The sequence below is a fragment of the Andrographis paniculata genome, unplaced genomic scaffold (assembly GCF_009805555.1).
Source record: "Andrographis paniculata isolate CXL003 unplaced genomic scaffold, ASM980555v1 Contig57END, whole genome shotgun sequence".
NCBI lineage: Eukaryota > Viridiplantae > Streptophyta > Magnoliopsida > Lamiales > Acanthaceae > Andrographis > Andrographis paniculata.
The window spans coordinates 3,189,260-3,206,880 of NW_026137592.1; the positions used below are offsets into that span (position 1 = coordinate 3,189,260).

The following is a 17,621-nucleotide window of genomic DNA, read 5'->3' on the forward strand; positions in this document are numbered from 1 at the left end:
ATTTTAAAAGTAATAATATAATTTTAAATTTGCTATTCTTTTAAGACTTTAAAGTATGTTTATATATATATATATCAAATAAAAATATATAATTATATCCAACTTTGACTATTTTCAAACATATTATTATTTTTTATAAAGTACTAATGGTGTGTCTTTTTTATCAAAATATTCAATTCCGTTTCAAAAAAAAAATATATTATATATATTTATTATTTTTATATTATTTACATAATTTTTTATATTTCACATGAATTTTTTTTTCTTCAAATTAAACCACAAAACAAACAAACCCTAAATCAAAATACTATTTAAAATGAAAGTAAAATAAAAACTCTTAATTTCTTATTTACTTACTTTCTATATATAAAATGACAATTGGTCTATATGAATATAGAAATGCACAATATGATATTTCCTTCGTTTTGTTTTGTGTTTTGTGTTTTTTTTTTTTTTTTTTATTTTCTCACGAAAAGAATGCTAGTGTGGTTTGTTTAGAGGTTCGAATTTTTTGTATGAGTTTTGAATGGTAAAAAAATTGAATTGAAACAATTATATGATTTGATATAAATAAATATTGATATAATATTTTGAATGTAAAAATTATTTTTAGTATAATATAAAAAATAAAAAATAAATGTATAATTTTATATTTTTTTTAAAAATAAAATTGGTGAATAGTAGAAATTTTTAGAAATCCTTCAAACAAATACAACCTTCACGATGTATTTGTTTGGTAAGTTTTGGATTTAAGTTTTTAATAGTGTTTAATTTGAATAATTATTTGCTTTAATATAAATAGATATATTATATTTTGAATGTAAAATTAATTTTTAATATAATATTCCCCCATCCCATATCTATATATATCAATTTGTTTTTTACACGGAGTTTTAAAAATATTAGTATTATATTGTGATGTAGTAAAAATAAAAGTAAAAAATTAAACTAACCTTATTGGTATTGTATGATATAAATGTAATGACATTTGTGCAATATATTGTAAATTGAAATGATATTTGTAACGTTAGGTAGATAGTACAATTACTAAAAAAACAAATAGATACTTTGTTAAGGGACGAGCCAAAATAGAAAAAAATGATAAATTGTCAAGGGACAGAGGGAGTATAAAAATAAAAAATAAGTATTTAATTTGATATTTATTTTAGAGAAAAATAATAAATAGTAAATTTTTTTTGAGAAAACCCCAAACAAACACAACCTTATTATTTGTTACAAAATATTGTTACTCCAAAACTTAAATGATTTAATTACTTTTGCATTTATTTGATATATTATTAGTTGTTAAATTACTTTATCGCATAATAAGGTTAGATGCGATAAACCATTATTATTAGTATTTTATTATGACTCATTATTTTATGAGAAATATAATGAAACCTTTGAGTCAATATGACACTCCGGCCCGCAAGTCACGTAAAGTCGGCCGTGTCGAAATTATAGACTGATCCAGTCTAGTCCTCACTCACACGTACTCTAGAAAACTTCCTAAGTAGTCTATTCAATCCATTTAACCTCTAATCTACTTCAACCTAACTCCGGAGGTATCACAACTGTGGGTTGTAACAGGTCCGCTTTGATAGCAACTGTGACACCCCGACTCACAAGACACGCAATGCCGGACATGTCGGGATCGTAGACTGGCTTCATAGGTCAACACGAGTCATTCCACCACGCTCCTGTCCTTACTCACGCTCAGACACGCAACGCCGGACGTGTCGGGATCATAGACTGGCTTCATAAGTAAACACGAGTCCTTCCAGCACGCTCTTGTCCTTACTCACGCGTACCCTGAAAGACTTCCCACATGATCACCCATTCTCAAATTACTGTAGGCAAGCACACTTAACTTAACTGTAAAGTTCTTTCAGATTGAATTTTCCGAAAAGGAATATGCACATTGTTGACATAAATAGTTTATTCAATCAATTTAATAACATTAGGTACAAAAAAATGCTTGCACGTTCCATATTAACCGTAGCCGCCGAACAATATTTAGTATAGGTTATACATTAAGTGCTAGACATTCTTAACTAACCGCTGAATACTTAAAAAATCAATATTTGCTTGATGATTACGTGAAACTTAAAGATATAAGTCAATATAAACCTAATAGTTTAAATTCAAGTGATAGAACTTTAAAATATAACCATAAGTGATTATTAACGATTACTAATTTTAGATTTTAATCACAACTCTTAACAATTTAAATTAATTAATTTTTTTTTTATTTATTTAAGATAATTAGTTGGTTATTAGGATTAAATCACAGATGCTAAATTAATTAACATATCAACCTATGATCTTTTTTTTTTTTTTTTTTCCCCAAAACTCTGATTTCAAATATTAAAAATTAGCTAGAAAACTTTTGCAAAAAAACACACCCTAAGTTAATTAAATAAATAAAAATTTCATTTAACATACATAAAGTCATAAATCTAAGATATATTTTATAAATGTAAATTACAAGGGGCTTGTTTCTTTAGTATTCTAGTTTGAGGTATATATTTTATATGAAATATAAAAAATTGTATCGATAATATAAAAAATAATATTTTATATTGAATATTGATTTTTTGTGAAAGAATAGAATATATATATATGTTATATTCAAAATCATATCGAGAGAATTTTTGTTGCACAAACAAACCCCATATAACTTAAATATTATTAAGATTTTTTTTTTTTTTTTATATAATTTTTTATCTATCCCAACTTCTTGATGATACTTCTTAGTAGTAGGTGTATAATTGCAACCATGCATTTGTATCTAAATCCAATTGAGCAATGAAAAACCCCTTTATGCTTCTATTGTAGCAAAGTAATGAATTTTCTTCTTCTTCCGCTACAAAAAAAAATAGTATATTTGTAACGGAATTCCGTTTCTAAAGTTCACGTAGCTAACGTAATTTCATCCCTAATTCCGTCTCTAATATCATTAGTAACGGAAAAAGTGGATTTAAGAACGAAAAAATCTCGTTACAAAATTGATATTTTTTTGTAGTGTTCTTCTTTCTTCTTCTTCTTCTTCTTTTTTTTTTTTTTTTTTTTAAATGTATAGAGACAATTTAGATTTGGAATAGATAAGGTCCACATTTGATTTCTAGATATAGTTACGACCAACAAGTTAGTTCTATAATTTCTTCTATGAACATTTTGGTTAATGCTAGTGAAGATCTTGTGATCGTGCAGTTGAAATAATCTCATCTTCCATTTCAAAAATAACGTTAAACACATGAACTTCGATTGAAATTTATAGCGACTCTAAATCTAAACAAAATCTACTTCATTTAAAAATGAATTGAGTTCATATTATTGGATTGTGGGGTAAGGTTGAGTTGGCGAAATTAAGTTTGAATTAAATTTTGAGGCCAAAGTTCAAATATCCCCATCAAATTAAAATCGAATTTCTCCCTCTACCAAAAGTTAAAAATATTCGAACAAACATATCAATATCATGTAATAACCATATCATTTTCCGAAATCAAAATAGTGAATGCCATGAATTGTTTTTGTGGGTTAGTGAGATATCGACAACTCGTTAAGTTTTTAGTCTAACTCTTGTCAAGACTCTCAGCTTTTGTTAAATTAGAAAATATAAAATATGAAATTTAAATTTATGGGGTTTTGGATATTGGTTCCAAGTATTATTCATGTTATATCTAATTGGTAAGCATTTGTGGGTTCAATGCGAAAATTGTTACATGATAGTTTACGCTATGGTGAATGTCAGCAATCGGATATGTAATTATTTGGAATAATTATTGAAATAATAGTTGGAGACATGCCGTACTACAAGAAAATATCATTTTTGTAACAAAGTTTTTTCGTTTCTAAATCCAATTTTTCCATTACTAATGATATTAGAGACGGAATCAGAGATGAAATTACGTTAGCTACGTGAACTTTAGGGACGAAATTCCGTTACAAATATCCTATTATTTTGTAGTGACGGATATGTTATATGATGTTCTATATCTCTGTTCTTCTTTCTTTCTTTCTTTTTTTTTTTTTTGTATGAAATTCTAAGAAAGAAAAAAAAAGCGTATATTGCACAAAAAAAAGTTTTCGAAATTTTGTATTGTGGATAATTTTTTTTTTAAATGTAAATAAATACAAAATATATATTTTTTTTACATAGAATTAATAGGAGACACAAACTTCCAAATCTCATTAAATGTTTAGAAGCATTATTGATGGTCCATAACAAGTGACAAAAATTTGAGGGTCCCCAAAGTTGAAAAAGATGGGAGAATATAACCAAAAACATTAATTAAGATGAAATGCACCATTCCATCAAGGGATAACATGATTGTCTATATTTATTAAAAAATTTATTGTTTTGGTTTGAGTTTTAATTTTTTATTTAGTTTCGATCGAAATAATATTTTGATGTGATATTTTATAGAAGAAAATAATATTCGCTTGGTCGATGGATACTTATGCATATTTGCTTTGGTATGAAGATTAATATATAATAATATTTTAATATAAAAGTGAAATAAGTAAAATGTAAATTGAAATATATTATGAAAATTTTACTAAAGAATTGATAAATACTACTATGTAATAGACTAATTTTAGAAAATAGTTACAAATTAATTATATATAGTTGATATATATTGTCAACTGATTTGATATATTTACTAATATTGTTTAGACAAATATTTATTATTTGAATTTATTTATTTTGTTTCAAATCTTAACTTAAAATTTCATTATTAACATATAATTCAGAAGTTCTATCAAAATGTAACAATTGGTATTATTTCATACTAAAGTAAACTAAAATTTGGCCAAGCTTTTGAACTCACAATGTAAACCATATTATTAGTAGTGACGATTTCTTTTTATTTTATTTTTTTGAATTGGTTTTTAATTGAGTTAATTTTTGGATTTTGTAAGTTATCCCTTTCGTCCGAAAAATTTAGTCACATTTCTTTATAAAAATACGAAGGGATGAAGCTAAATTTTATGGACGGAGAGAGTATTATTTGTGTATTTGAACCCTATTATTGCAATAAAATTAAGAGTAAACTGTTTTTTTAGTCCCGTAACTGACATTTTTATCATTTTAGTCCCGTAAGTGGAGCATGTCGTAAACTAGTCTCATAAGTGAAAAATTTTAGATGTTTTAGTCCTCCGGTGCCGGAGACGCCCGCGTGGCTCCCCGGAGGCCACACATGTGGATTTTATTTATTTTTATTTTTTAAATTTATTTTTTAATTTTTTTAAAAAAATTTATTTTTAATTTTATTTGTTTTTTTTTAATTTTTTTTATTTGGTCCAATTAAAAAATATATAAAAAACACCCACGTGTCCGCTAGGTGTCGCTGACTTGGCGGGACACCTGGCAGACACGTGGCCTCCAGCGAGCCATGCGGCCGTCTCCGGCGCCGGAGGACTAAAACAACTAAAATTTTTTACTTTTGGGACTAATTTGCAACAGACTCCACTTACGGGACTAAAATGATAAAAGTGTCCAGTTATGGGACTAAAAAAACAGTTTACCCTAAAATTAATAGTAATCCATGCAAATATGACTAAGGTTCCAAAATCTCTTTTAGGCACATATACAACTAAAATGTTTATAATTTTAAGTATTTTTAATGTGAGATATGAAAATTTATAAAAATATTATGAAAAACAATATTTTGTATATTTTTTGTTTACTTTATGGATTTGTTCACCCAATGTTAGTTGACATTATTTCTATAAATATTATAAAAATAATACAATATATACAATTTAAATATAATACATAAAATACATATGTTTTATTCACCAACAAAAATCAATAATTCAACAGAAAATATTATTATTTTTATTATCGGCATGACTTTTTATATTTAGCATAAAAAAAAACTCGTTCATCCAAAAATACAAAATAAATACACCCATTATACATATATATATACATTGTATATTATACTATTCATGTCTCATAAGAAGGGTATTATTTATTTTTTGCGTCATTGTATTTAATATGAAAAATATCGTTATGTTTGTATAATTTAGCCCACAAATGTCATTGTATTTGTATTATAAGAGACTAATAGAAGTATTTTTTGTATTTTTCTTTTGATTTGTATTATGTATTAATATAATAATTAATATTCAAATATCAATACGTAAAAGTCAATGATATCCTTCTTACGAGACAAAAGTAGTATATTTTACTTTTTAGATAATACCCCCTCCTTTCATTTTTTATTATCCTAAAGTATATTTGTACAGTTTTTTAGGTGATTGTCTTTTTATATGATAGAGATTAAAAGTAATAAATGAATTAAGAGTAAAAATGTAAAATTTGTGTTTAAAAAAAAATAGGACAATAGTTGTTGGACGTCCATATAGGAAAGTAGGACATTAGTTTGTAGACGGAGGAAGTATTTTATTTTTAGGAATCACGAATTATTAAAACATTAATGAAACACACACACACTCTCACACAAGAAAACACAAAATTGAATTAAATGTCTCCTCCCTTTCCCCACATCTCCTTTTATGCCATACCCAAACATTTCCTTTCTCATCTTTCCTTGCTAGATTCCTTCAATTCTTCATCTTCCTCTTCAAATCTTGGAACCTTTTTCACTACCCTCTAATGTCAATAGAGTCACAAAAAACAAACACAGCCGTGTACATGGAACAAACCCCCGAAGTAGACAAGCTAGACAAGAAATTTGACGATGATGGTCGTGCTGAAAGAACCGGTATCAATGCTTTTAGTTTTCCATCATTTCCTCATTAAGTATAACCATAAATAATTTTCTCGCAAATCTTTTTCTCGCCAAATAATATTTCTAAATATGTGTATATAAATGTACACCGCGTGCATGAAGGGACACTATGGACGGCGAGCGCTCATATAATAACTGCTGTGATTGGATCGGGTGTGTTGTCTTTGGCATGGGCGATTGCTCAATTAGGTTGGGTAGCTGGCCCCATTGTGCTCATGGCCTTTTCGTTCATTACCTACTTCACTTCCACATTGCTCGCCGATTGCTACCGCTCTCCGGGGCCTATCCATGGAGATCGGAATTATACTTATATGGATGTGGTTCGATCCCACTTAGGTATGCTCAAATATTTTTCTAAATTTTTGGTACTATTCACCAAAAATAATTTTTTTTTTCAAAAATATTTTATCAATTATTTATTCACTTTCATGAAATATCACATGAAATATTAAAATATTATTATTTTTAATTTTTTCTTTTTATCAAAACTTAAAAAGTTTTGGTCTAAATAGAGATATTTTTAGTTACATAAATGAAAAATTAAACTTAGATGTGGTTTTTCAAAATATAATTTTTGTATCATATACAGTGTTTTGTGTCCTTATATAATAAGTGTGGAGCCTATAATATTAATAAAATATATTTTAATTTTAGATATAACTATTAAAATACTCCTTTCAACATACATTTCGTAGTATTACAACTTATTTTCAAAATATCTCACAAAACAAACACACCGTTTTTACATGCACAAATATTTCCTTTGTCTAAGAGTAAGCTTTCCATATACTTTTTGCATATTGATTATTATATCCAGAAGTAGTATAAATTAAAAAAAAATGACAATTTTTTTCTATTAGTGTCTTATAATGCTAATATAATAACATTTGTATAAGAAATTATACAAATGTAAATATGTTTTTAATATTAAAAATAATAACGTCAAACGTAAATGAGAAGTTTACTGACGGACGAAAGGAGTATAAAATATTTTTAGTTTCTAGTAATCATGCTAACAATAAATATATTTGTTCTTTGTGTATTAAAGAATAAATAGTGCGGCAAAAGGAGTTTTAAAACATAAACAAGCACGCCCAAAAAGAATTATATATTAAATATAATACTTGTATAATAAAATCATAGTAATAAAATTTATTCCATCTTTTTATTAGGAGTATAAACTTTATGCAAGAAACATATACATAATTCATAATTTGAAATAAAAATAAATATATGAAACTATCGCTACAAGAAAATATCATTTTTGTAACGAGATTTTTTCGTCCTTAAATCTACTTTTTCTGTTACTAATGGCATTAGAGACGAAATTAAGGATGAAATTACGTAAGCTTTACGGACGAAATTCCGTTACAAATATACTATATATATATATATATATTTTTTGGTGTAGTGTATGAATATTTTGTTGCTAGTTTGATTATTAATGGCTTAATGTTATAATTATATTTTTATGTTGTAGGAGGAGTGAAAGTTCAGCTATGTGGATTGGCTCAATACACCAATCTTGTGGGGATTAGCATTGGATACACAATTACTGCATCCATCAGTATGGTGTAAGTTTATTGTATTATATATATATATATATATATATATTATATTGATTAATCAATAAAATTTTTAAAATAAATAAATAGAATAAAATCAATACAACTAATCAAATTTTAAATTGAATAGTTAAAGGATAAATTATTTTTTTTGTCCCGTAACTTACCCTTTTTATCATTTTAAAACTTTAAGTGGACCATGTATGAAAATAGTCCCGTAAGTAAATTTTTTTCGTTAAAATGGTCCACCGGTGCCGGACTTGCCACGCAGGCCCGCCGTTGCTGATGTGGCGCTGACGCGGCTGACATGTCATCGCCACGTAGATAGTCACGTCAGCTACACATGGATTTTTTTTTTCTTTTACAAAATGTTTTGGTAAACTATTTTTTTAGTCTCGTATATGACCTCCTTTATCATTTTTAGGACATTTAAATGGACTATGTCCAAAAATAGTCCTGCAAGTAAAATTTTTTCCGCTAAAATGGTCCTCCTACGTGGCATCTATGTGGCGATGAAATGTCAGCCGCGTTAGCGCCACGTCAGCAACGGCAACCAGTGTGGCAAGTCTGGTAGCGAAAAAATTTTACTTACTTGACTATTTTCAGACAAAATTCACTTAAAGTCCTAAAATGATAAAGGAGGTGAAATACGATACTAGAAAAATAGCTTACCTATAGTTAAATTTAGCATGACTTACATTGATTAAGAGTATTTGCACATACATGCAACAAAGTAGTAGTAGTAATAATAATAATAATAATAATAATAATAATAATAATAATAATAATGTACATGCATTTTATTCTTAATTTAGGATAAGATCAATGTCAAACCTTCGTGGCTACGAAATAATTATTTGATAGGATATATATTTAAATGAATACTATATGTTCAAAGCTGCCTTTGATGCTTTTTTAAACAAGAAAATTAGTAAATTTAATAGTAAAATAAATAAATAAAAAATAGGCCCACAAATGAACAAACTATAGAGTTTATTCTTGTTTTTGTTGTGTGAAACTTTCCTATTTTAATTTATTGATTCTAGTTTTGATTTAGCAAACATTACATATAATTTTGAGAAACTTTTAATTTAGCATTGATTAATTGATTTTTTGTAATTAATAATATACTAATATTAGGGCCGTAAAGCGATCAAATTGCTTTCACAAGAACGGTCACCATGTCGAGTGTTCGATATCAAATTATCCATTCATGGTGATCTTCGCGGCGATTCAAATATTTCTAAGCCAGATCCCGAATTTTCATAAACTATCTTGGCTCTCTATTGTTGCAGCCGTAATGTCGTTCGCGTACTCTTCCATTGGTCTCGGATTATCCATCGCCAAAGTGGCAGGTATGTAGATACACAATATTTAAGATCGATATTTTTTTTTGTATAAAAAAAATAAATATATATATATAAATAAAAAGCCACAACTTCAAACAATCATCTTCAGCTAAAAACGACACAATCAACGCAAAAAATATGCTAAAGATTATATAACAAATTTCTATTTTATGAAAATTTTGAAAATTTCATTTTTAACTAGTTAATTATCATGGTTACTCTATCCGTTCCACTAAAAGTGTTTGATGTTACCGTAGACATAGGAATCTAAGTAAAATATAATTAGTAAATAATTAAAAAGTGTATTACTAATAATAATTATTATATGATAAAAATAATTATAGATTAAGATAACTAAATAATTTAATTAAAATTAAAGAAATTATAAATTCTAAAATTTAAAATGTGATCAAAATGTATAATCATATCGTTATTTGGTTGTATACTTGTATATATACTTCTCTACCTTGTATAACGACAAAAAAAAAATAATAATAATGATCTTCTTATATGAGTTCATACTATACATGACGATTAGCCCTAATCATCGCACTTTTCATCCCATTATGACCAATTAACACCTTAACTATCGTCATATATATTTATATTTATCGTAGAAAAAGGGCACAATGTTAGGACAGGAATAACCGGGACAAGAGTAGGAGTAGAGTTGACGGGTTCTGAGAAAGTGTGGAGGACCTTCCAAGCCATTGGAGATATTGCCTTTGCCTATGCCTTTTCTACTGTCCTTGTCGAAATCCAGGCAAGTTATTTCTTCTTTCTTTTATATATGTTTAAATCATTTTTATTTATTTAATTTATCATATTTAATTATTATTTTAATTTAAAAATATCAAAACAAAAATAATAATAATAATAATTATTATTATTATAATTATAATACAAGATCCACAAAAATATCAACCTCTATCTTTTGCGTCGGTGACTATTTTAATTTTTGGAAGTATTATCCAATTTCTTGATTGTGTTTATAATTTATGAGTGAGCACATGTCAATTTAATATAGACCATGGCACGTCACAATTGACAATTGGGTCCTACTTACTTAGGCTGTCAATATTGAATACACTTGTTCGACTTAAAAATAATATTCCCTCCGTCCCATAATAAAATATTCATTTTTTCATTTTAGTTCGTCTCGTAACAAAGTAGTAACTGTACTATATATATTATACAAATGTCATTACTTTTATATCACATATACTAATAAGGTTATTTTAGTCATTTCTACCTTATTCCTACTGCATCTCAATATAATATTAATATTTCTAAAACTACGTACAAAAAACAAATGAATATCTAATTATGTAACGGAGGGAATACTTATTAGATTTGGATTTTGATGTTTTTAATTTGTAATCAAACCAAAAATGAAAATAATTTAAATGGGATTAAGTCGGGTTTCCAATTAACCTAATGACTTAAAATACAATAACCAGGTCACTTAACATACAATAACTTGATAATTTAAATTCCAATGATACACATTACAACAATTTGGTTGATTATTTGGATTTTTTTTCATATATTTTATTACTCCCTCCGTCCCATAACTAAGTATCCATTTACTTTTTGTATGTTGATCTTTGAATATTAATTATTATATCAAAACGTATTACAAATCAAGGAAAAATTGCAAAAATATTTCTATTAGTGTCTTATAATACTAATATAATGACATTTATATAAAAAAATATATAAGTATAAGGATATTTTTAACGTTAAGTACAATGGCGCAAAAGGTAAATAGATACCTTATTATGGGACGGAGGGAGTATTATTTTTCCCAAAAATATTATATCTTTTTTAAAAAAAAAAAAATTGCAAAACATTAGACGGACAATCCATTTAGCACTCTTCTTTTGATTTTACGGCCTAAAAAACACTCCATGTTCGGGTTTGCCAATTTATATTTATCAATTAGAGTACGAATCAGTCTATGTTATAAAGGTAAATATTATATACTCCATCCGTCCTATATAATTTGTTCTTATTTTTTATTTTTGTACGTCCCATATAACTTGTCCTTTCATTTTTTGGAAATATGATTATCCACTTTAATCACATTTTAAGTTTTAAATTTTATAATTTTTTAAATCTTAATTAAACTATTTATTTATCTTAATCTTAATCTTAATCAATAACTATTTTTAGTAAATAACAATTATTTCTACTAATACACTTCTTGATTACCTACAAATTATACTTTATCTAAATTCTCGTATCTACGGTAACACACCCAAAAGATATAGGACGGAAGGAGTATTTACATAGTACAACATATGTGTGTAAGAGATTATATTAGGTTATAATATAACATATATTGTATTATATTATAAATATACTGCGATATGTATAATATATGTTGTTTATCTATATCATATATATTGAGCTACACATATATATTATAGTTAGCAGAACACATTTATTACCGCAGAAATTTTTTTTTTTTATATATATATTTGGATTTGATTTAAAGCATAATTTGAATATGATGTTTTTATTTTTTTTTTGGATGACATGGAAATCCATAGTCGCTACCCGAAAGTGTACACCGGATAAATCCCCGGCCCAACCTAATATGATGTTTTGGGGATAATGAGAATTGTATGGTAAAAAAGTTAAACTCCAACCTAAATAATAATAATAATAATAATAATTTCTAGGTGGTGAAGAATAATAGTAATTAATGAATAGCAATGCAAAATAGGATGTGATATTCGGTAGTTTGAAAATAGTAAAATTTGAATTAAAACATGTTTTCATGTGATATAAATAAAATTTTAATTTGATGTTTTGAATATAATATTTTGAATCAAAAAATGCAAAATAAAATCCAAAACACATTCGCTTTATTTTTTTTCATAATTATATAATGAGTTATCCCTCTTTTCTTTACAAAAAATAAAATAAAATTATACCTATAAAATCCAATTCAATCCTACCCAAAAAATAAGCTAAATATGCGACAAAAAGGCACCATGTGTAGTACAAGAAGTAACATACTTAGCTTCGAAATTTTGATCTAATCCAATTGAGATTAGATAGCGTCTAGTGGAATCGAGTTAGGCGACAAACTAAAACTTGGTTACATTTTCCAAAAAAAAAATCAAGTGCTTGCGAAAAATGCAAGTAATAGTAAATCTCGATTGAGAATTGATTGACTTAGAGATAAAAATAAATTTAAAGGAAAATAGTTTTTCACTAAATTCTCGATTGATATTCTTCCTAACAATATATTTTGTATAGGACACGTTGAAGTCGCCACCTCCGGAAAATAAAGTGATGAAGAAGGCCTCTTTTGTGGGAGTGTTGACTACAACAATGTTCTATGTTCTCTGTGGTTGTGTCGGCTATGCTGCATTCGGAAATGATGCTCCTGGAAATTTTCTCACCGGTTTTGGTTTCTACGAGCCCTTTTGGCTCATCGACTTTGCCAATATATGTATCGCTGTCCATCTCATCGGGGCTTACCAGGTATGTTTTGATTAGTTTGAGTATCTTGGATGATAGATTCGATAATATAATACTTCATTCGTCCCAAATCTTCTACTATTACTTTTATTATAAAAATTCTCAAAACTTCTGAGTTATATACATCTTTTTTTCCATTTTAACCTTATAAGGCCAACTCAAAACCACAAACTCTATTTTTGGCAGTTTTAACTTCAAAATTGCAGTTGTTATTTTTAATAAAATTCACAACTCTATTTTTTATCCAAAAAAGAATATTTTTCAAATATTCTATTTTAGCTCTGAGGTCTTGTTTATTTTTTATTTATTTATTTTTTTTAGGTTGATATTTGAATATTAATTATTATATCAAAATTTAGTACAAATTAAGAAAAAATTGCAAATATACTTTCGTTAGTGTCTTATAATACTAATAAAAGAACATTTGTAAAAAAAATTATACAAATATAAAGATATTTTTTAGGTCAAGTACAATGACATAAATGTAAATGTGACCTTAGAGGTGGACGAAGAAAATATTATTTTAAATCATTTTTTAGATCTATAATTAATATTATTTTATAAAAAAATAAAAAATTAATACTTTTTTTATGTTGGACTGTGGCAACGCCCCCAAATATCGAATGGATTGGAGCAAATTCTCCCTATCAAACTCCATATTTGGTGTGTGTGTTGGAATTTCATATATAAACAAGTATGAACAAAAGTAATGAGAAATAAATAAATAAATATATATATATTAAAAATTTATATCACCTAAAAAGCTATATTAAATAAATAAATAAACAAGCAAAAAGGAAAAAAAGCAAAAACAAAACAAAAACAAAAAACAGTGGTATAGTAAAAATAAAAAATAAAAAATAAAAAATAAAACCTTTTTAAATGCATAGTAAATTTGATAGGTTTTTCCTTTTTTGCCTTTTATTCTTGTTCACATGTGGATTATTTTCAAATATCTTACCTATTTTATAATTAAATTTCGATTAATTGTTACTTTTATTATTATTATTTTACATGTAGGTTTTTGCCCAACCAGTATTCGGATTCGTCGAGTCCAAATGCACGCGAAAATGGCCCGATAATAAATTCATAACGGGCGAGCACATGGTGGACATTCCATTGTGCGGGCCTTACAACATCAACTTGTTCCGATTGGTGTGGCGAACAATGTATGTCATTGTAACAGCGGTGTTTGCGATGATTTTTCCATTTTTCAATGATTTTTTGGGCTTACTCGGCGCGGCATCCTTCTACCCATTGACCGTTTATTTCCCCATAGAGATGCACATCGCCCAAGCTAAAATTCCTAAATACTCATCCCCTTGGATTTGGTTGAAAGTATTGAGTTGGGCCTGTCTTGTCGTGTCATTAGTCGCGGCAGCCGGATCCATACAAGGGTTAGCCCATGATGTCCGGCGATATAAGCCCTTCAAAACCGAGTAATAGTGTGTGTGTGTGTTAGATCGCGTCAATTTGATTTGTGTATGTGTGATAAGGTATTTGCTAAATTGTAAGATTGGCCGATGTGCTTTGGGATATAAACTCATTTCCTCTTGGTCGTTTAGTAGATGCAAATGATCGATGATGAGCAAACCTTTACAATTTTTTCTTAATATTAGATAATGAAAAAATATAGGGGTTGTTTAGGTGGTGACTTGTTTGGATTCTGATTTTTAGTTTTGAATTTAAATAGTAGTTTGAGTGTATTTTTTGTGAGATAAAATTATATATTTTTGGTAAACTGATTTTTTTGTTTCGTAAGTAGATCCTTTTATCACTTTAGTTCCGTAACTAGAGTACGTCGCAAACTAGTCTCGTAGGTGAAAAAATCTTGCACTTTTAGTCATCCGGCGCCGGAGATGCCTATGTGGCACCCGCGTAGCTCCCCAGATGACATGTATCCGTCAGGTCAGCGACACCTGGCGGACACATAATTTTTTTTATTTTTAATTTATTTATTTTGTCTTTTTTTGTAAAAATGTTTAAAAAAATTAAAAATTAAAAATAAAAATAAAATTCCACGTATCCTCCAGGTGTCGCTGACCTGGCAGATACGTGTCATCCGGCGAGCCATGCGGGTGCCACGTAGGCATCTCAGGTGCCGGATGACTAAAATTACGAAAATTTTTTATTTACGAAACTAATTTGCGACATGCTCCAGTTACGAGACTATAATAATAAGGTGGTCCAATTACAGGACTAAAAATTTATTTTACCCTATATTTTTCACTATTAATAAGTGTTGAATTGTAAAAGAGAAATGAGTCTTCCATTTCAATTCCTTTGACCAAATCAGCTTTCACATAACTCTCAATTATTATTTTTTTCCCACATTACTCCCCATTTTAAGTTATTTATTATTTTCCAACTTTTATTATTATTAAAAAGACTTAAATACCCCTATTATCTAAACAGACTTATATACTTTTAATATACAAAATTTAAACAAACATAAAAAAAAAAATCTCACTGTTTGAATTCTATTCCGCCGAGACCATCCACGCGTGCTGAGACTAGGTTTCTACTGGACAATTTTGTGGGTTTTCTCGTATCATCATCAATAGAGTCAAGTGAAGAATATATATCTAGTATTCTTCTTGCTTGTAAGAACGACGGTAAGCTATACATAACGTCAATAAAGTCAGATGCTACCTTGGTAGATATTTTTCTGAAACTAGAGTGAAAATGGAGATACATTCATAATGATTTACGAGACTTCAATATATGACTTCACTACAAAAGTTATTTGTCACTTGGATTGCGGCGAAGATGTTGCAAATATGATACGTATGCATCTAAATTTGAAATTAATGATGATTGACATGATAGTATTATCGAAGCAACGAGGCAATCCGTTCAAATCATAACAGGTATTGTTTGTCCATCCAAATATATTATATGTAGTGTGTTTATATTTATACAATTTACTAACTTATTCTTTTTCCTGCAGAGACATTGACATAGAATCCAACAATAAAATAACAATTATTAAATCGAAATCATTAGATTCCTTTTCTCGCTCTTTAATCGGGAACAATCAAATTTTTGCTGATGTCAATGATTTTTGTATGATATTAAGAATTATTCTATTGCCACTCATCGTTCTTTCAAGTATTAAAAAAATGGCGACAAGAAAATTATTGTTGTATGCAACAAGTAAGGTTGTGAGTGACGAATATATGCCGCTTATCACGTAACAAATGGGCTATTTCGCACACGTAAATCCAACATGCAACATACATGCGGTGAAGATAATCTTCAAGATTGAGGCCATCCACGTTCCAACTCCCCATGGGTAGCCGAGATCGTGAAAGATAAACTAAGGATAACTCTGTCGTATAGGCCAGCTCATATAGTGAAAGACATATATTCAAGCCGACTACTGGAGTTAAAATTAGCTACAAGCAAACATGGTTAGCAAAAGAGATTGCGGTTCGAAGTATATATGGCGTAGAAGGTCATATCTTTGATAAGTTGCGATGGTATTGTAATGCTATAAAACAAACAAATCCTGGAAGCATTGCATACTATGAGACAGAGCCGGTGTGTAATAAATTTTACCGTCTTTTCATTTGTTTATATGCATGCCTAGTTAGATTTGTCGGTATATTAAGACAGATTATTTTTCTTGATAGAACGCACTTGAAGTTAGAGTATAAATGCTGTTTTCTAAGTACAATTACAGTTAATCCTAATGATGACTTATTCACAATTGTCTTTGCCGGTAAGTTGTTGCACAGTTAAATTTTTATCCAATTGTATATGTGTTCAATATTCATTCAACATTCTTGTATATCAAATGATGCAGTTGTTGATGCTGAAAATGAAGAAAATTCAGATTGATTTTGCGGAAAGTTGCGAGATGTTGTTGAATCTAATATCCCAAGATACTTGAATGAATTCACTTTTTTCCCCGTCATCTCGGGCTTAAGGTTATTTCGAGCTTATAAATTGAGTATATTAACCAATCTATTCTATTCTATTCAACCAACAAACAAACAATCAAATAAATATTCAATATTTTCAAACATAAATAACCAAACCAAGTAACTAAAATATAGATATATGGAATACAACAAAAAAAAATCAAATAATAGTACAAAATAAGAGTATGATAAGAACATTATGCGGGAGAATAAAACAAAACTTAAAACACACATTTTTTTATAGGTAGCCATTGTGAGAAAATTTCAGAGGGCAGTGACAAGACAGCGAGCAGTAGGCGGCGGCGGCCTGTGGGCAATGACAGACGGTGGGCGGGCGACGGTCCGATGAGTATGATTGATCGAATGTGAGGCAACAGTACAAATTTAGAAGGGTAGAAATTTATTTTCAAAGTATTTTAAAGTTATGTTCAGAGAGTTTTAGGGAAAAATAAAAAGAGGAGGATTTTAAAAAAGGTTTTGAATATTTTAGGGATTCATGTACAATTTATCGTTTAAAGGGAA

General features: G+C 28.1%; 1 protein-coding gene across 1 annotated transcript; it reads left to right on the plus strand.

Moving 5' to 3' along the window:
- Positions 1-6,482: 6,482 nt before the first annotated feature.
- LOC127257471 (amino acid permease 6-like) lies at positions 6,483-14,737 on the plus strand. Its single transcript, XM_051283914.1, has 7 exons — positions 6,483-6,737; positions 6,867-7,100; positions 8,245-8,338; positions 9,470-9,684; positions 10,296-10,441; positions 12,949-13,176; positions 14,194-14,737. Exons 1-7 carry the CDS (start codon positions 6,629-6,631, stop codon positions 14,614-14,616), a joined length of 1,449 nt encoding a protein of 482 aa, XP_051139871.1. The 5' UTR covers positions 6,483-6,628; the 3' UTR covers positions 14,617-14,737.
- The last annotated feature ends 2,884 nt before the right edge of the window (positions 14,738-17,621 follow it).

Excerpts from the sequence above, each read along its gene's own strand:
- LOC127257471 (XM_051283914.1), top strand. The coding sequence starts at position 6,629 with ATGTCAATAGAGTCACAAAAAACAAACACAGCCGTGTACATGGAACAA. Across the intron at positions 6,738-6,866 it reads TGGTCGTGCTGAAAGAACCG|GGACACTATGGACGGCGAGC; the intron begins GTATCAATGCTT and ends GCGTGCATGAAG. Across the intron at positions 7,101-8,244 it reads TGTGGTTCGATCCCACTTAG|GAGGAGTGAAAGTTCAGCTA; the intron begins GTATGCTCAAAT and ends TTTATGTTGTAG.